Consider the following 27,633-nt stretch of genomic DNA (forward strand, 5'->3'; position numbering starts at 1 on the left):
GTATATCCATGAATAAAATTGAACAGGCATCAAACTTGAAAGTCAAGATCACTACTTTGTTGGACCAGACCACTACAGGCACCATCTATGCTACTGCCAGCAATCAACAGGTGATCGCCCTCAAAGTCAAGTCAACGAAAAGTGGCGAACAAAGCTTCAAATTCATAAATACTGCATTCATAAAGTCTATTCAGGTGCTACCGCCCTTTCCTTCCAAAAAGAACGGATTCAATGCACTGAAAGGTCAGCCTATTCTCTATCATCTCCCTATTGAAAAATTAGACCAATCGCTACAAAGAGCATTAGAAGAATCACCAAATCCGCCACCACATGACGTACCACGCCAGGAACGTAAACCAGTTGCATCGAAGGTTTTTCGCCACTTGGCAGATGCGTTTGGCAAAAGTAACGTGAAATGGGATAACGACAAGATCATCGTCAATGACAAAATCGGTGTATCTCGCCCGTTCACTCTTGGCAAGAATAATGTTGTCTCTCTTGTTTCCAACGCTAAGGACGACCTTGATAAAGTTCAGGCGGCTATAAGGGAATTCTGGCTTACACTCGACAATGAGAAGAAAGGCGGCTAATACTACGCATTGCATTTGCATTTCTCCAACCACAGCTAATATAATTAGTCACAATCAACCAGTTCTAAGTTACTCTGTGTTCACCATGTAGTAGCTTCCCTTTTCTCTGTCACTCTCTCCAATTTACCTCCAACATGTCAAAGATCTGTGGACCTCGAAATTGTGTTCCCAAGTACCCATCGAAAGAGGTCCACTCGAGGAAATACCGGTTTGTCTCAAAATGCGGACAGAACCAGGTGTAACAAGCTTCGGTGATAGTTAGGCGCAAATCCAGAGCAGAGGAAACTTGGAGATGGGGTACATTTATGGTGATGTGGGACGTACCTTTTGTTGGAGAAACATGGTATTTGAACAATTCCACCATTCCCTCCACTCCTTCGTAGCCCGATTCTTTAAACCTGTATGTCTCAAGCTTTATGTCGAAGGGAATTCTTGCGGCTTTCACCATAATCTTTTCAATGGTTATTGGTGGTTGGTCTAATGGCACTAGAATGTTATCAGTATTCTGCAGCTGAAAGAGAAAGCTATACCAGTAGTTCAAGTACCTTCGTTGTGACAAAATTGAAACACCGTCGCCAAAATGGAGGTTCATGCGACGGGAAGTGAATATATCATTGGCTTCTTGTGGGTGCAAAAGACGTTCCTCAATGCTCTTATACATGATATAAGCACAAGCAATGGTCCCAGACCGGCCTTTTCCGGCCTTACAATGTAACACAGCTACATTTCGAGGGTCAGAGCCCAAGTAGTTGTCGATACTTGCAACTATTCTTATCATGATATTGAATGGTGGCGGTTGGTGATCGGGAAATGGGAAATATGCAACCCGATTTTCAAAATCTTTCATTGAGTAGCCAGGTCCTTCCCCACGAAAGTTCCATATACGCCAATGTTTTTGTCCATTAGAGACATGTTTGTGGTTTAGAAAGTCACGTAAACTACTGGTAGTATATCGATACCATGATTTTCGATAAGAGTTTACGGGACCCGAACATACAATTAACTGTGGGGTAATGTACGACAAGTCCAACTTCAAGTTGAGTTCTGGAACACTATAAGTTCTCGTGGAGAGAGTTGCTGCTTCCCGAAGAAGCCACGACATTCAGAAGTTCGAGGTGCAATTGAACATGGTACAAATAGAGATGAAATGGGTGCGAAAATGGTGCGAAAAGAAGAAAGCAGTACGAGACAAACACATATAGTCAAATTCCGTTCGGGAACTCTACCAACAAATATATACAACGGCTTTGAAGTACACCCCGTAAAAGGTAGCATTGCTTAGCAAAGCCCTTAGCTTTGCTGCTGCATCATTGCCTGCTTCATGACTTCTTCAATCTTAAGTGCCAATACAGGGTCTTGCTTGATGCGCCTTTGCATTTTGGTGGCTTCGGCAAAAGACGTGGCCTGTACTTTCTCTTCGATGGATCTGGCGAGCTTCGACGACTCTTCGAACAAAACAATAGCTTCGTCAACATCTTCCTTTTGTAACTTGATTTGAGCCAATGTAATTCTTGCGAGCTCCGACTTTGGATCTAAAGCACATGCTGTTGTGAGCAACTCTTCAGCTTCGTCGATTCTCTCCATGGACTCTCTTGAAATCAAACTGGCTTTGTTAATCAATGGGAGTGCACCAACAGAGTAGGTTGGTAATGCTTCTTGTAATCTGGCCGAAATTTCAAACTGTTTGCATGCCAAGTCCATTTCTCCACGATCAGCCAAAATCTCACCAAAGTAATTGGGCACCTCAGGAGAAGTTGTGAACTTCAATTTAGCTTGGGTAAATTTTTCTTCAGCTTCCTTGACAGCACCGTTCTTATAAGTAATACAAGCCAATTGAATGTGAGCATACACGTTGTTTGGATTCAATTCCATAGCCTTGGTGAAATTGTCCTTGGCCTTTTCCAAGTCACCTGTGAGGTAATACAACTGGCCTAATTGATAAAATACATCGGGGCTCTTAGGATCCATAGCCGCAGCAGTAGAAAAGTCTTGAAGTGCCTCGCCAAATGATGCCTTATCAGCACTGATCAAGGCTCTGAAGACGTAGGTTCTCGCTCTGGGCTGCAAATCGATAGCCTTTGCAATATCAGCAGCAGCAGCAGTTGGTTCGTTTTTCAAGAATTTCATTGCAGCAGAGTATTCCAATGCAATAGCGGCCTTGGCAGCATTTTCAGAGTTGGCATTCAACTCGTCAACCTTATAAGCTTCCACAGCTTGGTTCACCAAAGTGTCGGCGGCCTCGTAGCCTTCAATGGTGTTAGCGTTCAAGTTGGAGATTGTGTCGTACAAGAACTTGTCGGCACCGGTGGATTCTTCACTGATACCCTCGGGGTTAGTTTCAGGTGCAAAAGCTCCAAAGAACGACGAGATGGTGGAAGCAGAAGGCAATTCAGGTACTCTGTGCTTCAAGTCTTCTTCAACAATCTTGACGGCATGTTTCTTCAAGACTCTTTCCAAAACTTCTTCGACTGACTTGTTACTGAAACCTCCGTAGATGGTCAAAGCGGTCAAATCAAACATGGCCTCGGTGTAGTTTTCCAAGATTTCGTACGATGTGGCTCTTCTCAACACACACTTGGTGTAATCAGGCTTCAACTTGATCGCTTCCGTGGTATCCTTGATGACATTTTCGTGATCCTGAAGAGCTGCGTAACATGCAGATCTGTTGGAGTAAAACACTGGATCATTCTTCAATTGCAAAGCAGCAGTGTAGTAGGCAATCCCGTTCTCGTAGTTTTTGCTCTTAAACTCGGTATTTCCATCCTCCTTCAACGCCATTGCCCAGGCTTCGCGGTCCTTGGCCGAGAGGTTGCTAATGTCACTCTCGGTGATGTTTGGCAATCCAGTTTTCGAGTCTACAGGGTAAATCTTGCTAGACCCGACCGAGGGGGTTGCAGTAGTTGTGCCATTGGAAGCTCCTGGAGATGGCTTTCCCTTCTTCTTCGATTTCTTCTTCTTCTTCTTTTTGTCTTCGTCTTGTGATTCGGCTTGTTGGGTGTAATAGTAGTATGCACCAATAGCCGAAACACCAGCCAAGGTTGTTACAGCAATAGCTGTTCTGTTCCTTACAAAAAAGCTGTCGGAAGCCATTATTGATGTAGCTGAAACCGCGTCCGCAACTTTAGGTTGTTCCTGTCGGTTCGCCTCTTGAATCACAATTTTTCAACAGTATGGTAGCGGCACGACTGTTTTGTGAGAGGACGGGGAAAGTTGCAACGTACCGGAATGGGTGCAAATATCAAGTAGGTACATAGTCGTACGATTTATACTCATAATGGCAATATGTAAATTATTTTTGATTCATACTGTTATTTATTGACTAAAGGTATTCGGCATAGTGATATACACGAATTGTTAGTTATATGTTCCGTAATTCATGCATAGGTGTATCTGGTTTATATGGGGACGTCTATACGTCAGTATTGACATAGTATTGTTCGTCTTGCTGGTACTGTCTTCTTGTTCCTCTGCCATTGCTACTCGTGCTCTGGTTCATAACATCATCATAGGTCGGAAGTGGAGGATTCGACGCTGATGAATCTGCTTGCTCGTAGTGTGGTGATGGATCATGTGGGGTCGGCTCGTTTTGCTGTGATGCCATTTGTGACTTGCTTGGCAAAGGTGGAGCTTCGGGACGTCTTGGTTTCTTTGGTGGAAGTGGTTCTTTTTCTGGACGCATTGATGGAGACTGTAAAGAATTTGACATGCCTATTCCGCTCAATACCTTCATATCGGTGCATTGAAGATCCACATACCGCACCTTAGCAGTCATTTCGTGCTGGTTTCTAGAATCAACAATTCTTTCGCTGGAAAATCCTGCCACAACCAGCAAGTTGTATTGCCGTGAAATATTGCAAGTTGTGAATGAAGGAGAGAGACGATCTGGCAAAATACAGTTTTCGTAGTATTTGGCGGGAATCTCTATCTCATATAGTTCTCGCGAACCATAATTGGAAGTCGTTGAAGACGATTTCTGTCTCGTAGCATTAGAGAAATCAAACTTGACGTTATTGAGGGCATTGTTAGCCACTGGAATCTTTTCGTCGTGGCGGGAGCGATGTATTGTTTTCGAGTGGCCATCGGACTCAAGCACTGAAATTGTGGTTATTGAGCGTAATTCCACGATAAGCCGCTGCATGAATATCACTCCAAGACCATTAGATTCGTCTGGACGTCCGAATTTGGCATTGTTAAAGTTATTTGGGTTGACGGAAGTGACCAAGAAAAGTTTGAACGAAGGTTTTTTTGTGGGAATCAAGAAGGCGGGATGACGGAAGCGCACTTCAAAAGCAAAGGGAACGTCCATCGAGTTTTCCTGGCGACTTGTCAGCGCTGTGTTCCCGCTACTAGTTCCAGGATCAAGTAATCTCGTGAGGAATCCTCTTGGGCGTGGATTAGGCGGCAATTTCTTATCGCTGGGAATTACCACTCCATTTACGGAAGGAACCTTGTTTTTAAACACAATGTCTTTCCTCACGAAAACTTCACGATTGTCTTCACGAGACTGATTCAGACCCAAAATTTGGTTGTTTTCGTCCAAATCCAAGGGAAGAAAAATGAATGGATCGGTGGCACGCAAGTTCATTTTGAGCAACGATGCTCGCTTGCATGTCACTTTGACAAAATACTTGATACTAGCAAAGTCACCAATTCCACTTAGCGAAGGCGGAAGCTGGCTCACTATATGATAGTCACCTTGGTCTCGTTGTGCTTGCTGTGGACCTTGGGCCCCAGTAGCATTATTAATGTACAGTGTAGCAATGTTCCTGATCGTGTTTCTGTTGAAGTTGCCATTGTTGATGGAAAAGTCGAACCGTTGGGGATTAAACAGCACGGCATTTGTGATGCCCAGAAGCTTCACACACGAGTTGTTTAGCGGGATCTTAAACTCAAATGGATACCTATAGTTTCCTGGAGTCAAAGTGAATTCCTTGGCACTGGAAACTTGTCTCACATTATCTGGCGGAAAAACAATCATTGTATCATAAAGCACCTTGTGTTCGTCTTGTAAGCGTTTATCGCGTTCTTTATCCTTTCGGTCTCTTTTAGCTGATACTTTTGGAACCACGAGCTCAGTCTTCGAAACACCTTCAAGTTTCACCAGAATATGATTGACCGATATTGACGAGGTTACAGCCAAGGTGACGGTTCCTCGGATCGTATCATAGTTCGTGAACGTGCCCCCAGTAGAACTTCGATCGATTTCGACCTTGATATCATAGCCCATTGCCGTGACGATGATCTATGGAGTGTACATAAATTGCGAATTCGGGTTTGAGGAGTGCCGTCCACCCTGCACACAACCCACCCCCAGCGCAAACGGCGATGAAATGTTAAAGTCCACATTTAGACTATTCCCAAGAACTCAATTCAGAACTTTCACCACCACAAGAATTATGTCTGCTCCACAAACCACCCAAATTGAAATTTTGCAAGAAGGCGATGGCAAGACTTATGCCAAGCCTGGAGACTTGGTCACCATCCACTACACTGGAACTTTGGAAAACGGTAAAAAGTTCGATTCTTCTCGTGACAGAGGAAAGCCATTCCAATGCACCATTGGCGTTGGCCAGGTGATTGTTGGATGGGATACTGGAATCCCCAAGTTGTCTGTTGGAACCCGTGCCAAATTGACTATTCCTAGTCACGAGGCTTACGGACCCAGAAGCGTCGGTCCTATCCCAGCCAACTCAACCTTACTTTTTGATGTGGAATTGTTGAAGGTGAACTAAATAAGTGAGGTGGTAATTGTGAATTGATAATGATGAATTGTTAATTGTTAGTTGTGAATTGTCAATTGTGTCAATTGGACATCGACAAGCATCATCTCATTATCTCTCAATTGCTCAATCTCTGTTATGTACTGCTTTCAATATTAAGAAGTCCCGCTCTTTTTTATCCATTTTAGACATTTGTTTACGACTCTGGCTTTTCTTGTCACTACTAACGTAGGTAAAAACACCTTGAAATGGACATCGTAAACCTTGAACCGAGGCAAGTCCACAGTCTCGCTCTCATTGCTACAACGACAGTAATATACCATCGTATGGCGATTGAATGGTAGTACCGGAAATGCCGGTTGTTCAAGTGGCAGCGTATTGCGAGTATCAGAAACGTCCCAGCTTGTACCATCGGTGGTCTCGTTTGGTGCTAACAGTGTAGTGAATGTGAAGATTCTTGGGGTGGGATTCTCCAAAATGTACTTGAGTTTCACACTTTGAGTGTCTTCTTCTTCAATTTCTAACAATACTCGCGGGTCAGAAAGAGGAAGGGCAATTTCCCATTCTTCTGTTTCAAAGAAATTTGTTCTCTCATGCTGACCAGGCCTTTTCCATTCGATCACCACTGAAGTACTCACCAGCACGTTTCGATGAGATCCACTCTTGCTTCGACTGGTGAAAAGTTGAGACATTGTGTCGCCGTTTTCCTCGACATCTCCTAATTTCTCAATGTTCACTTCCTGGTTTTTGGTACGAATGTTGAAGGTAGTCTTAACTATTTCGGGAAGCTGGCCATCGAAGCAGTCTTCGACAGGTGCCAACCGCAAACTTCCTTGCCAAAGACGAGTAACAATTGGCATTGATGTGGGCTGCGCTTCTTCACCATCCAGAACTACAAACGGACAAGGCATGTCACTGGTACCTTCATTTCTGTAGCGAGGAAAAACACTGAAACCGCACCGCAATGGCTTGTTAATGATGGGATACACGAACAGTGCTGTGTCATAAACTGCAATCTCTGCATCATCTTCCTCGGATGTAGCTTCTGGCTGTGAATCTTTTACCCAGGTTTGCATCGAAATGTTCATTTTGTATGACTTGGAGTCGAGACTGGGACCATTAGGACGAGTGTGCAAGGCAATATTTAGCTTGTGCTCTTCAGAACCATTCTTCGCCGAAAGGTCATCCAAGGACAAATATTCATCGTCTTTCAAATTATCCCAATTCACCTGAGTGGTGATGAAGTCTTTTTCGCCGTCTAGGCCTCCTATGATGTCGACTTTTGCAGACAACTGTACTTTGCCGTAGTTGATTTTGTTCTCGCCTATCATTTCGTGAGAAATGTTGAAAGGAATAGTAACTTTTTCTCCGAGAACAATACCTTTAATATTAGTCGGCTGAGTACTCACAGTCACTTTGGGCTTCAACAGAGTCACCCTCGCCATATAAGGAGGATCATGGTGGAGTCTTATAGGAATTCGCTTGGCAACTTTGCTATCTTTATCAGTAACGTAAACCCAATCATGATGCCATATTTCGGGTCGCAGTTGTAAAGCATCGATTATTATCAGCTTGTCTTGAATAATCTTCACTGAACCGTTTACATCAGATATCACCAATTGAACATCAACGGAACTGACAATGTAGGTACCCGCTCGCTGACAGGGCTGAAAAACTTGGACAACTTTTGACAGTTTTGTATCGGAATTCATGGTTAAATTTACCAGTCCCTCTAACGTTTCGTCCTCGTCTTTCAAGTCTGGTATCATGGGACAAAGGTCTGGATTGCTGCTGGGAGCATGTGTAACCACAACTTTCTTCATATTTCCTTTTCCTTGGCCGTCTATCTTTTGATAATTCACGGAAAGAGAGTTGATCGTTAGCGACAATTTATCGTCGACATTCAAGATGTCCTGTAGTTTTGCAAGGTCAATGAGAGGTTTAATCGACATTTGGGTTCCTAATGGCTCAAACACACTTAATGATCTCGAATTCAGATCTTTGAAACACAAAATGTCCACTTTAATCACATCATAGTCATTAGCAAGCACAACGCTGTCCATGGGAATTTTCTTAGTATGAATTGAAAACTTTGAAATACCTTTCATGCTAGCTGCTCGAATAGCGGTCGTAACCAACTTGTGTGTATCATTCCTCAACTCGTATTCCCTCATAAGTTTGGTTACCAATGCCGAATCAAGATTTGACCAGTTCGATTTACGGTCGCTATATGAGAAGCATGTTTCATAATATTGCAACGCTTTGTCGCCCTTGGGTAAAAGTTTCTCGAAAGTTTGAGCAAGTTCCCAGTCGAGATATTGGAGAAATCCAGTACTTGGTTTCTTATTAGCTGCACCAGATATTGTCTCTGAATCGCTCTTGAACAAACTGGATGCTTGTTCAAGAAGTTCAGCCCGATGAATGGAATCGTCATTTAGCAAGCTCGCTGCTTTCATGAAAATAAGCCCAGGGTGTGAATATACATCATAATAGTCTCCGTCGAAAAACTGAAAGCCACCAAAAAACGGCATTGTGGGGAGCTTATTTTTCGTCTTTTTCAATTGCTTAGCGTCAGTTTGGTTCAAAATCGAAGGTGGTACCGTAGACATTAATTCTGCTAGCCATTCATATTGACTCGAGAGCCATTTTTGGCGGCTCGAACCCAAGACTTCAGTAACATTGACGACATGAGCTGTGTGTTTCTTAAGTGCAACTACGGGTTTTTCAACAGAGAGATAGCCACGCACAATATGAAATGCGACTGTATCTATGAGATTTTGGAGCTGAAGCATGAGTTCTTTATCGTGATCGAATAGTTCACTTATAATGCTGGCGGGAAAGTTTTCATCAAGTAGTTCAATTAGATTCTGATATGCGGTTTCGAAAGTGGAAAGTGTTGGTTCCATATTGTGGGGGCTAATAAATTCGTTAATGATGGCTTCTTTGATGAGGTTTCGGGTTTCGAGAAATCTGGGAGTTAACGTTATCTTGGTGTCGATGTCGGTGGATTCCGCGAGAGTATAGTATTTCTTATGTCGTTGCTTGATTCGATGTTGTATATCGGAGTAAAAGGAAGATGCATTTGCTTTGATGGTGCTGGTTATCGTTGCAACTATAGTCTCTGAATCTTTTTGTAAATTTGCCGAGTCCTCTAGCTGGTATAAATCGGCTTTTGAAATATTCACTTCCACACGAATGGAGTTCAACCTTTCGTCGTCAATTTTTTTGCCAACGATTATCACCACAAGACGAATGCGTGAAGGTGTATACACTGCTTTCATCTCTTTTAAGCGTTGTACAAGTTCGACGTTGTCTTCAATAATACAAACGACTGCAAATGGATGCTTTTCGTAGTACTTTCGGAACCACTTTTGAGAAAGAATTCCGTTGGGGAAAAGATCTGATTTGGGATTGAAAGGTGATAAGACCAGGTGGCCATCGCTCTCGGTCATGAACTCGTCATATACCCCTTGCTGGTGATAAAACTTGATTATATACTTGAGACTCAGCAATCGGTTTTTCAAAATGGAATTGTCCCAGACACATGAGCCCAAGTTGTACTGAGAAAATGCATCATTCAAGGTATCCACTACTGTGTTGTTCGCCGTAGAATGGACCACGAGCAATGGCGAAGCTTGGCGGAAAAAAACCAGATCGTAATTATCCATAATCGGCACGCGGATAGAAACTGGATTCACCTTCAACTGCGTAAGTGTGGGTGCACCGGTGTACAAAGATATCATGAGTTCGCGAGATTTGAGCGAAAAAGTTCAGATATGTCAGATCCGATCAATGCCAACCCCACGGTTATTGATACCTCCCAGTTGCCCACGCGGCTCGGAAAGGGCTCTCGGGAGCTCAAGCCGTGTGACAAACTAGTACTGAAGATTTTAAACTTATCGTTGTTGAAACCAGCAGATGAGTCAGCAGAAAGCGATGACCAAATACCTGATTTGATGTCTGATGTTGATTCAGAATCTACTGACGATGAGCTAGAAGGTGCCGACAACGAGGGTATAGACTCCCAAGAGATTTTTGACTTGATATCGACGATTTCCGACCCTGAACATCCTTTGACACTAGCACAACTCGCCGTAGTCAACCTTGAAGACATACAAGTTTCAGATAATGCTGGAGCGATTTCTGAGGTTTTGGTGAAGATCACTCCCACTATCACACATTGCTCGCTTGCCACATTGATTGGTTTGGGAATAAGAGTTCGTTTGGAACGCAGTTTACCAGCTCGGTTTCGCATTAGAATCTTGATTAAAGAAGGCACTCACCAGTCTGAAAACCAAGTGAACAAGCAACTTAACGACAAGGAGCGTGTAGCCGCGGCGTGTGAGAATGAGCAGTTGTTGGGAGTTATTCTGCAGATGCTCAGCACTTGCAAGTGAGGCAATTTCATCTACGCTCGAATGCCGGTTATTTGAGAGTGGTATTAATACATATAGTACATAATTTAACATTAACATTTTCTTGACATTTCACGAGCTTTAGAGATGGAACATGATGTGGTCAAATGATACATGTCGACAACCACCATTCGCAACACATACATCTTGATAAATTCAAGAAATCGTATGATAGCTCTGATGTTGGCTGTTCTTTCTGCTAAGATGAGATAGTTTTCCACTAATTCTTTCGTGCGCAACAACTGGGAGTAGTATTCATATTTGTCACGCTGGTTCTCCTGTCGCTGTAAGGGCGACAAAGCCACGGGAGAAGGCTGTTGGTACTGGAATACGCGATTTTCGTCGATGGGTGTTGAGGGAAGGGTGGTGCTTGTTCTGCGTCTGGAGGCATTTGAATGCGATGTCATGGACGTACTGACGCTATTTCTGTTGCTGGCGGCGGTGCTGTTCCTATTGGTCGCCAGGTACAGACTGCGAGAGCTGTTGGTGAAGCTATTAGGCGACGATATAACCGAAGAAAACGAGCTATGAGAATCTCGAGTTTTCTTGATTTTGTTGTACAACTTCGATTTCTGAAGAAACCCTTGTTTCTTCACGGTCTCTGGCTCTTCTGGAGAGGACGTCAGGTGCTGGTCGTTGCCATTTACGGTTGGTTCGTTCATGTTTCCCAAAAACATCAGAAACCGCTTGCGCAGATTGGCACCAGGGCTACGTTTAACATTGGTGTTCCGCAACGAATTCAGTGACGACTGGTTGGATCTGGTTCGTATCACCGGAGACGATCCCAAAGTCGACTCCTCACCAAATTCATTATCCTCGTCTTCTTCCTGGAGTGACATGGGCTGTGAAGCATAAATAGGTTCGGTGTCGATGGACTGAGGTAGTTCCAAAAAATTGTACGCCGCAATGATCTTTTCATAGTATGTTAGCGCACCGTCATCAGCGAACAACGCGTCGTCACCGCTGGAAGTTGACCGTAAGTATTCATTTTCAAGCATATTGTTGATGTCTTCGAGAATGGGAGTCTTCGCCTTCACATCTTTAATGGTGACATCATCTCGAAGCCAAGCATCCGATGCAATGGCTATGTCTGGAAGAATCTCTGTAACGTTTCTTCGTGACTCGACCTCGTCTTTGGACCGTTTATTGATATTTTGCGTGTCTAATATCTTCATCTTATCCGGCAAGTTAAGAGCTCTGGATAAGAATAATGGTATGTGTTCATAGTTCCTCGCTTCAAAAGGAATGCCAAGAGACAACGCGTCGAACCGCATCGCGACCTCGGACTCCACCATGGTCATAATTAATTGGAATTAATTGCTGTTGTAATTATTTTGACACTGCGGCTGAACAATGCATGAACCAACGACACAAATGTCGCCTGTGCGAAAACGCCTATCGGGTCATGTGACATGTCATGTGAATACAGACCATTGTACTTGAAATAACAGCCATTACTTTCGGTGACCTTCTCTGCGCTTTGTATACATCAAACAAAACTCTATAATATTACTGAAGTTTACTACACTTACTTTTTATATGGTTTCAATGATCAATTATTGATTCCTGCATATACTCCATACTGTGAAGCGGTTGAATTGAATTGCTAGCCGACTGCGATAACCACAACAAACTGCCATAAAAGGTCTGATAAGAATTACCAAAAAAGTACATAAACTGCACGGGGAGAACTCTATAGGCGGCGTCTTCTTCTAATTTCTATATGTTTCAATCTAACCGTCCCAAGTTCAGCTTGGACCTCACCATAAAAGAGCTCTCCAATATTCCTCAAATAAAAGGCTCTTGTTATGTGGACATTCAAATCCGGGAGAGCCCGGGAATGAAATCGTTTCCTACGTTTAAACACAAGACTTTACACCATTTCGACACAGGATCCAATGGCGAATCCAAATCTTCATCGCAACCTGAAGAATCGCAAACTTCAGTTTCGTCAAATCTGATTTCAGTTCATACTGCGAACAAACATATCCATAATTTCAAATGTGCATTCAATTATAACCTCCGGTGTAACTTGCGATTCCCGCTCAACAAAAAGGAGAATTTGATAGGAAACAAATACCTCATGATGAAAGTATACTATGTTGATGATTCTCACGATTCGTCGAGTATTAGTCACCACGCTACCGAGTTGGGACGTTTGGAATTGAACTTGTCGGAATACTTGAACTTCGACGAACCGACAACCTCGAAATACTTGCTACAGAATTCAAAGGTGAACTCAATCATGACGTTGGTGGTGTACCTTGACGAACTTCCTGCCGACTACGACTTCCACACCCAGCTCCAGATCACCGATAATGCATCTTCTGCCAACTCTAGCAGAACCTCCACCCAGTTGAGCCGTGGTGCCACGAAGAAGAAGCTGTTTAATGTGCCGCAATTTGAGAAGAATAAGGTGTTTAGCGGGTTTAATGGAGTATTGGGAGGTCAAACCAATGGCAAAAATTCCCCTAAATCAAGTGCTCTGGAGACCTCGTCGGTTAACAGTGACGGTGAAGAACGACCAGAACGTAGCTCACGAAAAAAATCTGGAAATCGTAGTGGTGAGCTGCATAGGGAAGTACGCTCAAAGAACGAGGAAGCCCAGGTAACTGAAAAGGGAGCGTTCATGATGGACCCAACTATCAGTAATCTTTACAAAAAGATTTTGGAATCTACTTGGGATCCAGAGCTCCATAAACTTCTACAATTCGACCCAGAAATGTGTATCGAGGATATCTTTAAAAACGGCGGTGATGGCTGGAACCAGTACTTGTCGCAGAACTTTGGTACATGGGAAGGTGACGAGCATGAGGGTGATGAAGACTATTATACCGTGAACGGATTGATCGATGAACCCAAGTACAGAGACGATTTAAAGAGCTGGAATGTCGATGTGAACAAGGTGCTTTCAAAGTAGTTTGATACCCAGCATATTTTTACGAGTGACGAAACATGCCAAACTTTACAAATCTCTACATGCATTAGCGTTTTATGGCATTAATATATTACAAACCGTCCTATAATTTCCCCCCGTTGGATGTAGAATGCTGCTGTTGGTTATTGTGGCGACGATTGTGCTGGTTGTTGTATCCGCCGTTTCGGTTGGGTCCGTGGCCTCTTCTATTTGAATTGAAGTTGGGGCCACCGCCTCTTCTCTTTTGGGTTCTGTTACGTTGTTCCATATTGATGAGATTCTGTTCCTTGGCATGGTCCATGATTTCATCTGGCATTCTCATATATTTGATATGGATGCCTCTGATGTAGATTTCTGGGAGTTTCAAGAACTCGTCACCGCTGGCAGAAGACTGAATTACATCTTTTAATGTCAAATTCATCCAAGAATCACAGTTCAAAAGAAGTCCATTTAACGTTTCTCCATTTTTTAGTTCGACCAATATGGGCAGGTTTTTCGCTGCTGTTAACAAATACAAAGGTAACTGGGTTAGTTTTGGGCTGTGAGGAGGCCATCTTTACGAACAACTTACCATAGCTGCGATGATGAATTCAAAGGACTGTCGACTGAGTTCACCTCAATCTCCGGTTGCGGCACGACACTTTTGAAGAGTTGCGCGGTTCAGGTCAAAGTCGCACAGGTCGAGTTTACTTCTCTCTCATTTTATTACAATTTTTATTACCAGAACAAAGCACAATTAGGCATCTTCGACGTCAGTTGGAGGTACGGAATTTCCTCTCAATGTCAACGGATAGTGCTCATTATCATCTTCATCATCATCTTGCTGGTGGCCGCCCAATTTGAACCCAATGTAGTCTTCGGAATCAAAGTGCTGTGCTGCCTCTTGCAAAGACCCCAAATCTCCAGGGGTCATGATTCCCACCTTGCCTCTTGGCGAGCCTGGAACAGACAATGGTCTGGTGAGCTTGAGGTTTTCGGTGTTGTTGAATGGGTTGGCTCCATTCTTGAACTTGTCGGGATATGCTCTCTTCAACGACAATTGTCTTGCCTTGATATATTCCAAGCCCATACGCTTCCAGTCCAACAAGTCAGACAACCGCTCGGTACGGTTCCGCTGGTTGATTCTCTGCCGTCTTGTCTTCATGGAGAAGTCGTACATACAATCTGCCAATTGGTTGATCGATTCATCCACCGACTTCATTCTTCTGTCGACAATGTAGATTCCGTAGTCGGAGGTGTTTTCGATCAAATCTTCCATGTAACACCCGAATCCTGACAAGTTGGTGGTGATGGAAGGAACTCCCATGACAGTACATTCGGCTGGAGTATAACCCCATGGTTCATAGTATGATGGGAACACACCCAAGTGACAGCCTCTGACGAATTCGTCGTAGTCCAAAGACAAGATAGGGTTGTTTGCGTTCAAGAATTCTGGATGAAAGATTATCTTCACTCTGTCTTCGGGCTTGTTGAATAATTGTACTCTTCTAATGTGGTTCAACACAGGATCTGAAGCGTCGTCGGCCATGTTGTGGGTGACAATTGGTGGAAGACCATCTCTCTTCAAGGCGAAAATACGTCTTTTCAACAAAACCCGATCAGCAGGTTTGATCAATTCGTCAATTGATGGCACTTCCTTTCCTTGTGTAGTAGCAATAGAGTGGTCGTTGGGGAATCTGGCACAATGCTCAAACAATCTCTCGCCAACTTTCTTTTGAACTTCCTCAATTGTGCTTTCCAATTGCTTGATTACAGCCTGACCTTTTAAGGTCTCCACGGTGTACGAATGTGACTTTCCAGGCATGATAATGAAGGCAACTACCGTGGTCTTCGAGCCAGATTCTTTCAAACGATGGTTCAATCTGGCCAATGCCTCGATGAAAAAATCGCAACCTTTGTTTCTGAACTCGTATCTTCCAGCAATGAAAAAATACAAGGTATTGTCCAAGTCAAAGTCGTAATTGCCGTAGAAATGGCCCTTGACAAACTCGTTGATTTTGGCCTTTTTGAGGGCATGCAAGTTCTGGAACTCATGCACCGCTTGAAACTTGACCACATTCAAACCATTGGGAAGAACACCATCTGGCTTTCTTTTCAACAAATGCTCAGACTCATAGGCGGTAATGTGCGACACCGTCGTGAACACATCAGCTGAGTGTGTTGCTGCTCTTTCAATGCAGTAACGATGGTAAATGCCTCTTTTTCCAGCTTCGGCGTCAACGTCAAAGTTGGACAAATTGTTGTAAAAATCTGTCGAACCAGCACACAAGTAACGGCCCAAGAGAGTAGCATGGGTGGTGAAGATGGTAGTGACATCAATTCTTCTTTTTCTGCACAAGGGCAAGGCCACACCTGCTAACCATTCGTGACAATGGCAGATAACCGCACGTTCTTGGTCGTGATATACCAATTCTCCCAAAAACCACGCAACCAAATAACCCAACAAAATGGCATCGTTGCTCTCCTGGTCATGGTCAGGGGTGGGAATTCCAGCAAGGTTCCACAAATCAGATTTCCATTCGTTGAGATGATGGCCCGCCGAATGGATATCGAAAAGAAGCACTCGGGGAGCTCCTTCGATCAACCACCGACCATAGAGCCACTTGATGCCTCTCTCACTCATGGAGTCGAGAGCCGCCTTAATTTTGGGGTCTTTCACCGGCAATTCTTCGACTTCAATTTGCGCCGAACTGTAATTCAATGGTCCAATTAATGTGTATCTTTCTCGATATTCTGCCACTGTAATGGGAGCTTTCGACTTGAGCACCGAGTAAATGCCTCCCACCTTGTGAGCGACCTCGGTGGCCACTTCAAATAGAAGATGGCTGTTGATATCTCTGGTCATTTTCTGTGAAAATGATGGCTGGAAATTACGGTTGCGAAGGGGATTTTCTTCACGAGTCAATCACAATTCAGAAACAACAAAATGTATCGCAAGTAAATCCTGGTGCACTATGATTGGTGGGGACACAAATATCAACGAAAAAAGCGCTTATTGTTCGAGATTTATAGCCGACCCGTCCAGTGGTTACCGGGAAGTGGGGGGTTCACCAGCAATATGGGGAGAGTTCGTGCAGTATACAGGAATGACACAAAGATTGTTTCGGGGCGCCCCGATGCCGAATGCGGCAGGTACAATGCCTATGGGCCTTCGGAGTTTCGGAGAATCTTGAGACAACGCCAGTTATGGTCTATTTTATCGCTTTTCCTCATGGATGATTCTTGGATGACGGTAATTGAGAAAAGGAACCCACTGTATAAGTGGTCCATCTCCAGAGAGCGTCCCTGCATGGAGATTATGTGGGGAAGCATGCGGGGACATTCGCCAGCTCCCCTCCACTTAATTCTTCCAGTGGTGGGGTAAGTATCGAAATGTGCGGAAGAATGAATGTGGGGGCTCTTGTCCAGAATAGGTATTACCCTTTGCAATTGAGTGTTTAGAACTGATCATGGCGTTGCCAAAACCCTATAAAAGGTCCAAAAGTTGCAGATCATTTTTTCACTCACTCGATTTTTCACTTAATTTTTCACTCTCAATTTTTGTCAATTGTCACTTTTTGCAGCCGGATCTCAGATACGAATTATGTATTTGGTATATGCTAGTTTTCGTCGCTGTCATCCAGTCCCTCTTCTTCGTCATCCTTGAATGCTCCGTTCATCTTCTTTTCCGGTACGATCCACCCTTCTTCATCCGAGTCCTCTTCCTCTCCATTCATTTCGTCGTCTTCTTCGCTCTCTTCATCTTTCATCGATCCATTCTCCTCCAAACCATTCTCTTCAATGGCCTGGGCAGACTGTAAATACGACGCCAAGTGACCATTTCTCTTGGTTGTGTCCACAACATCTTTGGCAATTCTGTTAAGAAATCGCTGCAAAAGCCGTATCGAGCTAGCAAATTGATGCTTGTGACTAGATATGTATTTTCCGTGGCTCGTCACAAGACACTGGATCCACTTGACATTGAACTCCAAGTGAGGAGACTCCATTGCGATGCTGCCAATAAAGTTGAGAATTCGGTCCAAGTAGACTACTGGTAAATCTTCGCTCACCAATTGAATATCTTTGACCGGAACAGACTCGTAAACTCGTTGGATAAGGTAGTGTTCGTTGAGTCTGAACGCCATGACTAACGCAGTTAGGTATTCTTTTTCGCTGAGCGACTCTATGGTTGATTCCGGAGTGATATCCACGTCCAAATCGAAAGGATCAAAGATCAAAGACTCGTCAACCGAGTACACCAAAAGTCCCTCGGTAGAGGCAGCGGTAAAAGCTGAAGCAGTGGGTGAAAAAGAAACCGATGTGACTCGTATTTGTGGTCGGACATTTCTCGCACTAGGATCTCCGCGATGAGATCCAGGAAGGCTAGTGTCAATACGGTCCTCCAAATCACTATTTTCTCCATCACGATCTATCAAGTCAATAGCGCCAGCCTCTGTCATTCGCTTACTGTTCAACTGCTGAAGGGTTCCGTTGAATTGCATATTCTGAGACACTGTGAACCTCTTCAAAAGCACCTCATTCGAAATATCGTAGAGACACAAGGAGTTATTGTTTCCACCAGCAACCAAACTGAGCCCGTCAAAGGAATAATCAATGGTACTGAAATATGTTGCACGGGCGGAATTTTTGGCTTCAAATCTGTCCTCCAAATGCCTTCCCTTCAATATATCTTTTCTTGCGTCGATCAAATGTAATTGCTTGGCGTCTTCGATATCAAAAATGGTGATATGGCCATCCAAGGTGGATACAGCAACCTCTTTGGAGTCGGGACGCATGCAAATCCCCAACACATCCGATTGAACTTCTATGGGTTCAACGCTCTGGGTGCGTCCAAATATACTCCAGATACGTACAGTTCTGTCCCATGAAGCCGATGCCAACACAGAGTTTTCGCTGCCGAAAGCAAGGCACGAAACAGGTCCTTCGTGGCCAGAAAGAGAGTCGAGTAATTGTGCCGTTTGCACAGACCACACGAAAATTTCAAATGTATCTTGCGATCCAGCAACCACCACTTCTCCACTTGGATCTACTGCCAAGCAATTGAACTGTACTCTCTCGGTGGCTGTGAAGGTCCTGAAATTACGGAATCTTATTAAATCCCAAGCCCTTACCGTTCCGTCAAGTGAAGACGAGAAGAGTACCTGCCCTTTTTTGGCGAAGCTTAACCCTGTGACTGCGGCTGTGTGCTCTTGTAACGTCACCAAGCAGAATCCTGACACAACATCCCATACTTTAATCTTACCATCGTCAGAAGCAGATACAACACGAGAACCATCAGGCGAGTAACACACACAATTTGTGGAGTCAAAGTGACCTTGTTGCTTGAGAATATATGATTCCGATTGCCATTCGTACACGAGAAGCTGTCCCAAAGTTGAGGACCCAAAGGCGAGCCATTCACCTGACTTATTAATATTTACAGTGTTGACGGCATTCTGGCCCATGCTGAGTTTTTGAATCAAATTGAATTCTGGAAGCTCGTAGATACGAAACTCACCGTTGGTGAATCCCACAACCATGATATTAGATTCTGGGTGGAAAGTTGCACACCTGAGGTTGGCATCGGCATAAAAGAATGATTTTGCAGTAATTCGCCAGCTCATAGGTTTGGTCTCTTCTTCCATATTCTCGTCTTCTTCATCTTCGCTTTCTTCATCGGACAGCTCTGATGGTCTTTCTGTGTATTCCCATTTGAAAAGGGCACCATCCTTGCTCACTGTGTAAATAATTTCTTGCGTTGCGTTGAAAAATGCCTTGATTACATAGTCTCTGTGGCCCGCCAACGTCATCGCCACATCTTTTTCCTCGGACCGAAGCGAAAATATCTTCGTAGTCAAGTCTTTGGATGTGGAAACGAAGAATCGAGAGTCATTGGACCAGGTGACCGAAGTTACATCAGCATAGTGGCCAGCGTAATTACGATGTTTTACAAACGGAGCAAACTGTCGATCTTCAGAGAAATCTGGTGTCTTCCACGTTTGAATGAATCTGCCGGATGCCACGGCAAAGTAATGGCCGTCAGGACTGAATTGCAAGTCTGATACTTTGTCTTTGAAATTAAAGTGATGAAGCACGGTTCTCGCCACGTTATTAACCAAAATGGCCCGTCCATCTTCGTCCACCGAGAAAAGCAACGTACCGTTCTTATTCAATGCTATGCGGGCGATATTCTTGCGGTGTTCGTAGTCAAAAGTGAAAGATTTATTGTTGACCAAATCGAAACAGGTGACTCTGTTTCCTACCGGACTGTAGAGCTTGGTGCCATCATCACTGTACACGATATTCCCCTGTCTATAGACCGTGCCTAGAAGGTTAGAGAACTTGAAGTCGGACTTCATCTCAGTTTATGCGATGGTAGTCTATTTGCAGTTGGTCTGAGATGAGCATCTCAAAAAAATTCCATAGACATTTTCTCGCGCGCACGAAGTGGGTTAACTTCAAATAATCAACGGTGACAATCGGCAGCCATGAGTGGATTATCCAGTCGGGTTAAGAGCATGAAGTTCATGCAGCAAGTTCGTCCTGCTGGCCTGGAGGACATTGAGGAGTCTCCTCAAAAAAAAGTTTCGCTTCTGTCGGAATGGACTCTACCCCACGCTGCGGAAGTCTTAAAACGTAGCAGGCAAAAACCACAGGTCGACACAATTGGGTACGGTTCTATCAGTGCCTTTGATACTTCCGATGAGACAGCAGTCCCACAGGGTAGAAAGGTTTGGGGGAAGCCAGAGGAAAGCATACGTCAAATCGACATTGGACGAATAAAAGATTCGATCATAGATGAAAAAGCCGGAAAAGCTGGGAAAGCTGGACAAGATGCCGAAGAGAACGCTGAAGACGATGATTCTGGCGATGATTCTGGGGATAATTCCAAGAATGGAGCTCACAGCAAATCAAAGAAGCAGAAAGGTAAACGAAAAGCTTCCTCTGGTCGCAAGTCAAATAAGAAACAAAAGAAGTAACGATCATTTCTTCTTCTTTTTGTTGTCGAAATTACCCTTCGTCACAACATCCCGGGCAGCCGAATTGATATGTTTGAATCTATCTGGACCCAAATGGGTGCCTCCAAACCATCTGCTCACAACAACTATCATATTCCATGCATCCATCATTGTCAAGAGATGAAGCAAACGTCCTCCAGCTGCGGTTTCTCCATCGTCGTCGCAGTCTTGGAACTGTATACCATCATCTCTCTTTATCCTCCAGCTGGTGATGTTGTGAGTTGCTCGAGCGATTTTTCGATCAGTAAGAAGTATATCGAGGTACTTCTTGGCTTCCTCAACCGAATTTACTTGACGAGCGAACGCTATGAATGTAGATCCACGATCTAAGATGGTCTCTGAAACTAACCAACCTGCTCGTGGATCGTGCTGAGGAATGCTTGTTGTGCTCTTGGTTGACTTTTCTTCCTTCGTCGTTGAAGCTTTAGACTCATTTTCTTCTTTGGACTCGTTCTTGGCTTCCGGAGAGCTGGGTTCTGGGGTTGGAGAAACGGCAGGCTTATACGTTGAGAGTATCACCTCCAATTCATTTATAACATCAAATAGACATACCATTCCGGAAACAAATACAGTAGAAATCACTTTGGTTATGCTCTCCTCCAAGTAACGAACATCCGTATATCTGCGGTTGTCGTGGCTAACCACTCCTACTAGCGATGGTATTCTATCGGGATACTCATCAGGGAAGGCCAATTGAATTTCCAACTTGGGATGGTCAGGAATTGTCAATGCATATATCTGTGGAGCCTTGAGTGTTATAGAGTCGGGATATATCGCCTGTATGGCGTCGACCTCGTCATATAATTCTTGTAGTGTCATAGTGAAAAATAGTGTCTCACTTTTTGTACTACGATGAATTTCGCAGCTCACTAGATTTTGATCCATTTATGCTGTCTGACGAACTCAAGCAACTTGGCAATACAGCATTCGCTAATAAGGAGTTCAAAAAGGCAGCCAAGATCTATCGAGATGCCATCAAATTAGACCCCACGAACCCGATTCTATATTCAAATCGTGCCATCTGTTTCATCAAACTTCAAGACTGGGAAAGAGCCCTTCGAGATTGTTCGTACGGCTTGACATTGGAACCTGAACTTAAAACCAAAGTGAAACTTCTTTACAGAAAAGGACTTGTGTTGAGAAATACCTCACAAATGAGCCAAGCAAAGCGCTGTTTTGAGCAAGTCCTTGAGATTGATGCCCATAATGAAAGTGCACTCAACGAATTGAAAACCATGGATACAAAAAAGCACAAATCCAACATTACAGATGTACCAATTTCCTCCGTCGATGAGCTTCCTATGCCATTCAAGCAACTAATTACTTGCGATGTTGGAAGTGTCGAGACTGAAGAAAAACTAAGCGAAGCATCCGATGCTAAAATAAATCATAGCGAAGAATTGAAGCGGGCTGCCGAAGAACTCTTCCCAGAATCAGATAAACCAAAAGAATCAGGAGCAAATCCAAAGAAGTTTGCTGACCTTCCTTCCATGTTGCCATTAAATGCCTTGAAAAACTTCAGTGGTGAACGACTCGCCAAAGGTTATGTTTATGTGCTAAACATACCCGTATCCAATTACGAGGATATATTTTCAACTGGAATAGATCCTGAATTCTTGGACTTCTTTTTAGAAGCGTCAATCTATGCGGCGCAGCATCATCACGAGAACTGGGAGCTAAAGGTATCTGAAAGATTTGTCTGCTTTTCAAAAATGAAGAAATTCAGCTTGTCATTAATGATGTGCTCTCCGTCCTCAATTCAGCAACTACTAGGCCTTGTCCAAAACAACTCAGAATTGCATCGTATACTCAGTAATGCCTAGTTGTATAACCCTTCCGTAGCCCTTTCCGACTGTCTATAGCTTGATATGGTTGGAGAAGAGGCTCTAAAAATTCTGGGACCCATTCCTCCAAGTCCAACTCTAGGTAGCCCACCACAGAAGGTACTGAGAAAATGGCTGCAAAGAATAAAGCACTCATTCCAAAGAGAACAATCAGCAGTTTGATATGAAACTTTCTCCAGTTTCTCTGGGCTTTAGAGAGAAGACGGGGTCTCAACTGATCACTTGGTTTCAACCAGAATAGCATAAAGGTATGCCACACATCAATGAATGGGATCATTAAGATTGGCAATTGGGCATAGAGGATACCGTGACCTAAAATTATGTCGGCCACGAAATAGCAGCTTTCCATTGTTTTGATGATTAATTCTCTGAATGGCTGCGTGACAATCAATAATCCTAACTTAGCGTTGATCCACTTTCCTGACCACCACGCTTTATTCACACGTCCATGTGGTAATTCTTTGCTCAACAACGAGGAGATTATCCTGAAGAGCACCTTCTGGACCTGTGACATGCAAATCACTCCAATGAGAGTCGATGGACCATCCCAATTTTGTGCAAACCAGAAAGCTTCAAAACAAACCACATATACCAATATGCTAATAATGTGAGCTAATCCTGAAATAATCGTGGTATACAGTGGAATAATTGCAGTGAAGAGAGGACCAAAAATCAAAGTAACAGGGAGAAGTGCAACCAAAATGGCAAAATTGGCAGCTATGGGAAGAACACTGAAAACTGCCAACCTCAAGAATGCATGAGATGGTTGTGCTCCTCTGATCTCAAATTGAGCATTCGCAGAGAGATAGGACGTGCCAATCAAGAACAATTGCATCAAGTCGAAAAGAATTTTCGTCATGAAAAGGTTTTTCTTCGACGGTCTTACTCTAGCCTTGTCTCTTGCCAGTTCTCCTCGCACATTTCTTTTAACGCCAGTTATTCTGCTTCGACTTTCTTTGGTGAACCAATACCACGAATGCTCAGAATCACCCCCATTACAGTTGAACATCCAGCCAAGGTACTTCTGGTAATCGATGTAGAACTCTATCCACGCAAACTGATGTGGGTTGTACAAAGACGGACATATGAGTAAAGCAATTGCAATGAACCAGAAGTAGGTTATAATGGGGGTCCACATTGTGAACGTGCTGTACAAAACCAACAAGATTAGGGTCGTTCCAAAGTAAAAGCTTGTCAGCGCATATCTTGCGTATAGACTCGCAAAGGGTGCTCTTGTCGTTGCAAATCCACGGCCTGTCGACATGTATCTGGCTCCACCATATGAGATATCACCAACCAAAGAACTAGCGTACGTTTGATTGACAAACACTTCAAATAATGGTGAAAATGACGCTATGTGCTTGCTGATGCGCTTGACAGCTTTGACAAATCCTCTCTCAGTTAATTCCTGTACTGCGAGAGGAATAAATGCAACAAAGCTCATGAGAATGATTGACCAAACCTTACTTTCTATCCACCGTACAACAGGTTGAAGGTTCTTGCATCCACGAGGAACAAGTGGGTCGGTAATAGGTCGATTTGGATCGTAATCGCAAAACTTTACCTGTCTAGAGTATGCCGCAAGACTGGCTGCAAATGTTGTGAAGAGCAGAATGGAGAGCATAATGAACACATTGTTCAAATGGAACCCAGGATGGGCATAGTAAAACGATAGGAATCTATCAAGCGGTAAAGTACCTCCCAAGTAGAAGTACTCTCTGGAAAGCATTTGCTCTGCCATTCCCGTGCCAATTTTTGTGGTGAAACTGAGAATAGAACTGAAACCCAAGTCTCTACCTTTTCCACATTGCATATACTCGCAATGCTTGATTCTTCCCCCGCGTGCAATTGCGTTGATTCCAGCATAGATATCCTCATTAAGATGAAGACCGCGCTGTGCTTTTGAAACTCCACCTCTTGTCGTCATGAAAATACTATTGAGAAAGTCGGGGTGTCCGTAATGAAGCTTTCCTTCGATTTGGGCAAGAGTTCGAGCGAATAAGGTTCCGAACGTTTGTTCTTTCCCGGCGGCTATATCTCCAAGAATTCCAATATTTTCGGAGAAGATGTACTCTCTGGTTCCAATGATTGCGACAGGATATACATCATTCTGAAAATCGAAGATGTCATTTGGCGGTGACATCTCCTCAAATTCGGCCAATACGCTTCTTATTTTCAAGCATTCCTCAATATAGTTGTCCTGATTCGCATCCACTAACTGGATGTACTCTCCTCTGGTAAAAATAATTGCATGGTTTTGGTTGTCGGACTTTCCGTCGCCAAGAATAGGATTTCCTGGTAGTCTAATCTTGAACCTTGGCTTGCGCTCACCATTGGCTAAGATTGGGCATGCTCCATCAATTAGTGCTGAAAAGTATGTTATCTTGCCATCTTCTGGATCAATACTCTCTTCGAGATAAGCTATTTGCAATTCTGGGTAGATCCTGAGAAGAAGTTCTTTGTTATCCCTTTCTTCCTTGTTGAACGTTTGCAACTTTTGCATCGATACTACTAATCGAAACTTGCGTAGAGCCATGGCACACGCAGCTTCAATCTTCAGATACTCATCAGCATATTGGCTGTCGTCATTTTCCAAGTCGAACAATAACTTAATTGCCCTTGAATAATTCATGAAGCCGCTTATTGTACGGTATAACGTTTGGGTTCTGAGTGAAGCCCAAATTCGGGTACGAAGAATGTATTCTGGTGAAGCAATTTTGAACCCAACGGAATCGTATGGAAGGTCTCTCTCCATTTTATCCACTGAATTCTCCGAAGACTCCGAGTCATATTCTTCGGCTAGCATTTTAGTATCACACACAAAGGATTCCCATTCACGTGGGTGTAACAGCTTGAGGTATTCTAGCATTGTTACGTGGGAGTACATATCCAGCTCTTTGATGATCTCTTTGAGTGACAATATAGTTTTCTCCTCGAAATGAGGAACAAGGCAACAAAAGGACGGAGTTGATTCAACGTTGTTAGCAGGGCGCATCGGCGTGGACAACGACTGTGCAAAGAACGTAATTCTTCGTTCTGCTTCCGAATGTCCATCGAACATAAAAGCTTGAGACGAACCATCTTCCTGTGAGTCAAAAAACTGTGGGGTTCTCATTTCATTTGGAGCATCGGGATACGACTTGTAAATCAAGGCTCGAACCTGTTCGATCGATATCAAGTGTTCTCGGTACATTGCAATGATAATCGAGTTCCATATTTGTGACACTGCATGTTTGTTCAAATCCTTTCCTAAGTTCGAAGTTGACAATATGTTGGACTGAATGCGTCTAGGAAGCCGAGAAAAGATGTTCTTCCAAGGCGTCCATATGGACACACCAACTTGAAATGACCGACAGATGGAGAATACACAATTCCAAATAATATACCACAAATAGGTATCAATGAAGAAGAGTACCAAGTCAACTGAGTAAACTATGGCCAAAAGAAGCTTGGAGTGATGTTGACATAACACCGTTCCAAGAATACTATCCCCGGCGCATATAGTAGGAGCCATAGTGCTAAGCACCCGCACGGGGTCTTTAGTGGTTAGCGCAATATAGAAATAAGACTCAATGAATTTCGACCCAAATATTGCAATCCATATTCCGTAGGATGCCAATTGGTTATTTCCTTCTAGATTGTGGTAGTTTCCTGTGATCGTCTCTCGGCTTTGGTTATTAGAAAGCCAAAAAAGTTTTGACGATGGAACAAATGAAAGATATAAGGATGTGAAGACAGATACTAGAAACTGGGCAATCGAAATAGCCAACCCTTTGGTCGTTTGTATGTTCAACGGGTAATAGTACAAAACAAACAAGGTAGGGAATAGGTTGCAACAGAGCATCACAACTAGCATTATCATGCGTATCAAAATCTTGTACGTTCCGGGCCATTTCCAGGAAACCATTTGAAGTTCTATGGCAGAAGCCGTAAGGCAAATCAAGGGCGCCAAGCTACCAGCCAAAGACATAACAGCCAATCTTGCTTGAGTCGTGGGCTGGTTATCGAGACTTTGCTGATAATTGTGTACGTACAAGGTTGGGCTGTTGAAAGTGGTGTAATACCAAAACACGGTAAGGTGGATAATCCAAATTCTGGTAAAGTTAGCCCAGGCATGACCCCACGAACGACGTTCCAGAAATATCTTGTAGAATGCCTTTTTCCAGATGATCTCGTTAAAGCGAAGATACCGCTCCTGTGGGGTCAATTTCATAAGCTTGGTCTTCTTTGGTATGGTGATACGGTCGAGGCCACTTCTGTACCAAAACAATTGGTTCATATCATCGTAGCCAATCTTATCTTTGTGATCCCTATCGCTGTTGTAAATGATGGTGCCTTTTCTTACCACTGACTGGTCGAAGTAAATTTCATAAATAGGTGTTATAACGTGAACAAGGAAGTCCTCTTCGATTATAGCGGTTTCCAGCTCTAAAGAGTAGTAGAAGTCATTACAGCACTTGAAAATGAAGCAGAGGCATTCGGGCATGAGTCTGACGATGTTCGCTTCGCCCCAGCAAAGAAGGTACAAAGCCACTTGGATCACGCAATCAATTGCAGGTAGAGTAGCCATAGTCGAGCTCCATGAAGTCAAAGCGGCTTTTTGGGAGATCTTTCGTCCCGTAGCAGATTCAGGGTCGTTATACATTTCCGTGGCGAAGTACCATTTACGAAAGTTGGCCTTTGGTCCTCCAATGTAATCAGCATGTAGGGTGCGAAGCGCCTTGTCGCAGTCCATTCTGGACGCCCTAGAGTCTAAAAGCTTTAAATAGAAGTCTAGCATGTTGCGGCAGTTATCCTTTTGGAACCGAAAAGTTTTCGTCAATTTGAAGAAAACTCCTTCAATTTCTTCAATGGTCACTGGACGGTGAGGCTGAGAATTCCACGCCACATTACCATCACTTTTGTGCATCAGCGATAGAACATTACATGTTCCGAGGTCTTCGACTCTTGACGTGTGACCCGTTTTCCTCGAAGCGTGAAAATGTGAACTTTTGGAGCCACTAAAAGGGGTATCGGCGCCTCCATAATCGTGCTCAAAACGACTCAAAGTAGTGGACATTTTTGCATCCATTCCAGCAGACTGAAACCCCATCTCGAGGTTACCCAAATCTACCTGGCTGGCGTTATTGGGTTTAGAATCTGACATGGA

The 27,633-nt window shown here is 43.7% G+C and overlaps 15 protein-coding genes across 15 annotated transcripts; 5 read left to right on the forward strand and 10 right to left on the reverse strand. All coding sequences in view use genetic code 12, as the record gives it.

Moving 5' to 3' along the window:
* Positions 1–8: 8 nt before the first annotated feature.
* PGUG_00789 (uncharacterized protein) lies at positions 9–590 on the forward strand (the record flags this gene model as incomplete). Its single annotated transcript, XM_001487362.1, has 1 exon — positions 9–590. The coding sequence occupies one exon, from the start codon at positions 9–11 to the stop codon at positions 588–590; it is 582 nt and encodes a 193-aa protein (XP_001487412.2).
* A 109-nt stretch (positions 591–699) lies between these two features.
* Positions 700–1,692, reverse strand: TEP1 (putative phosphatidylinositol-3,4,5-trisphosphate 3-phosphatase; the record flags this gene model as incomplete). Its single annotated transcript, XM_001487363.1, has 1 exon — positions 700–1,692. One exon carries the CDS (start codon positions 1,690–1,692, stop codon positions 700–702), a length of 993 nt encoding a protein of 330 aa, XP_001487413.2.
* Positions 1,693–1,880: 188 nt separating this feature from the next.
* On the reverse strand, positions 1,881–3,680 carry TOM70 (protein channel; the record flags this gene model as incomplete). Its single annotated transcript, XM_001487364.1, has 1 exon — positions 1,881–3,680. One exon carries the CDS (start codon positions 3,678–3,680, stop codon positions 1,881–1,883), a length of 1,800 nt encoding a protein of 599 aa, XP_001487414.1.
* Positions 3,681–3,999: 319 nt separating this feature from the next.
* On the reverse strand, positions 4,000–5,817 carry PGUG_00792 (uncharacterized protein; the record flags this gene model as incomplete). Its single annotated transcript, XM_001487365.1, has 1 exon — positions 4,000–5,817. One exon carries the CDS (start codon positions 5,815–5,817, stop codon positions 4,000–4,002), a length of 1,818 nt encoding a protein of 605 aa, XP_001487415.2.
* Positions 5,818–5,827: 10 nt separating this feature from the next.
* On the forward strand, positions 5,828–6,322 carry RBP1 (peptidylprolyl isomerase; the record flags this gene model as incomplete). Its single annotated transcript, XM_001487366.1, has 1 exon — positions 5,828–6,322. The coding sequence occupies one exon, from the start codon at positions 5,828–5,830 to the stop codon at positions 6,320–6,322; it is 495 nt and encodes a 164-aa protein (XP_001487416.1).
* A 143-nt stretch (positions 6,323–6,465) lies between these two features.
* Positions 6,466–10,053, reverse strand: PGUG_00794 (uncharacterized protein; the record flags this gene model as incomplete). Its single annotated transcript, XM_001487368.1, has 1 exon — positions 6,466–10,053. The coding sequence occupies one exon, from the start codon at positions 10,051–10,053 to the stop codon at positions 6,466–6,468; it is 3,588 nt and encodes a 1,195-aa protein (XP_001487418.2).
* Positions 9,922–10,707, forward strand: PGUG_00795 (iron-sulfur cluster assembly protein; the record flags this gene model as incomplete). The annotated part of the gene is made up of 1 exon (XM_001487367.1): positions 9,922–10,707. One exon carries the CDS (start codon positions 9,922–9,924, stop codon positions 10,705–10,707), a length of 786 nt encoding a protein of 261 aa, XP_001487417.2.
* Positions 10,708–10,778: 71 nt separating this feature from the next.
* Positions 10,779–12,026, reverse strand: PGUG_00796 (uncharacterized protein; the record flags this gene model as incomplete). Its single annotated transcript, XM_001487369.1, has 1 exon — positions 10,779–12,026. One exon carries the CDS (start codon positions 12,024–12,026, stop codon positions 10,779–10,781), a length of 1,248 nt encoding a protein of 415 aa, XP_001487419.2.
* Positions 12,027–12,448: 422 nt separating this feature from the next.
* On the forward strand, positions 12,449–13,645 carry PGUG_00797 (uncharacterized protein; the record flags this gene model as incomplete). The annotated part of the gene is made up of 1 exon (XM_001487370.1): positions 12,449–13,645. The coding sequence occupies one exon, from the start codon at positions 12,449–12,451 to the stop codon at positions 13,643–13,645; it is 1,197 nt and encodes a 398-aa protein (XP_001487420.2).
* A 100-nt stretch (positions 13,646–13,745) lies between these two features.
* PGUG_00798 (U6 snRNA complex subunit) lies at positions 13,746–14,063 on the reverse strand (the record flags this gene model as incomplete). Its single annotated transcript, XM_001487371.1, has 1 exon — positions 13,746–14,063. The coding sequence occupies one exon, from the start codon at positions 14,061–14,063 to the stop codon at positions 13,746–13,748; it is 318 nt and encodes a 105-aa protein (XP_001487421.1).
* Positions 14,064–14,378: 315 nt separating this feature from the next.
* On the reverse strand, positions 14,379–16,487 carry GSY1 (glycogen (starch) synthase; the record flags this gene model as incomplete). The annotated part of the gene is made up of 1 exon (XM_001487372.1): positions 14,379–16,487. One exon carries the CDS (start codon positions 16,485–16,487, stop codon positions 14,379–14,381), a length of 2,109 nt encoding a protein of 702 aa, XP_001487422.1.
* A 754-nt stretch (positions 16,488–17,241) lies between these two features.
* PWP2 (snoRNA-binding rRNA-processing protein) lies at positions 17,242–19,980 on the reverse strand (the record flags this gene model as incomplete). Its single annotated transcript, XM_001487373.1, has 1 exon — positions 17,242–19,980. The coding sequence occupies one exon, from the start codon at positions 19,978–19,980 to the stop codon at positions 17,242–17,244; it is 2,739 nt and encodes a 912-aa protein (XP_001487423.2).
* Positions 19,981–20,109: 129 nt separating this feature from the next.
* PGUG_00801 (uncharacterized protein) lies at positions 20,110–20,601 on the forward strand (the record flags this gene model as incomplete). The annotated part of the gene is made up of 1 exon (XM_001487374.1): positions 20,110–20,601. The coding sequence occupies one exon, from the start codon at positions 20,110–20,112 to the stop codon at positions 20,599–20,601; it is 492 nt and encodes a 163-aa protein (XP_001487424.2).
* A 3-nt stretch (positions 20,602–20,604) lies between these two features.
* PGUG_00802 (uncharacterized protein) lies at positions 20,605–21,525 on the reverse strand (the record flags this gene model as incomplete). The annotated part of the gene is made up of 1 exon (XM_001487375.1): positions 20,605–21,525. The coding sequence occupies one exon, from the start codon at positions 21,523–21,525 to the stop codon at positions 20,605–20,607; it is 921 nt and encodes a 306-aa protein (XP_001487425.1).
* Positions 21,526–22,449: 924 nt separating this feature from the next.
* On the reverse strand, positions 22,450–27,630 carry GSL2 (Gsl2p; the record flags this gene model as incomplete). Its single annotated transcript, XM_001487376.1, has 1 exon — positions 22,450–27,630. The coding sequence occupies one exon, from the start codon at positions 27,628–27,630 to the stop codon at positions 22,450–22,452; it is 5,181 nt and encodes a 1,726-aa protein (XP_001487426.2).
* Between the last annotated feature and the right edge of the window lie 3 nt (positions 27,631–27,633).

Source organism: Meyerozyma guilliermondii, genomic scaffold (genome assembly GCF_000149425.1).
Source record: "Meyerozyma guilliermondii ATCC 6260 scaffold_1 genomic scaffold, whole genome shotgun sequence".
NCBI classification, from domain to species: Eukaryota; Fungi; Ascomycota; class Pichiomycetes; order Serinales; family Debaryomycetaceae; genus Meyerozyma; species Meyerozyma guilliermondii.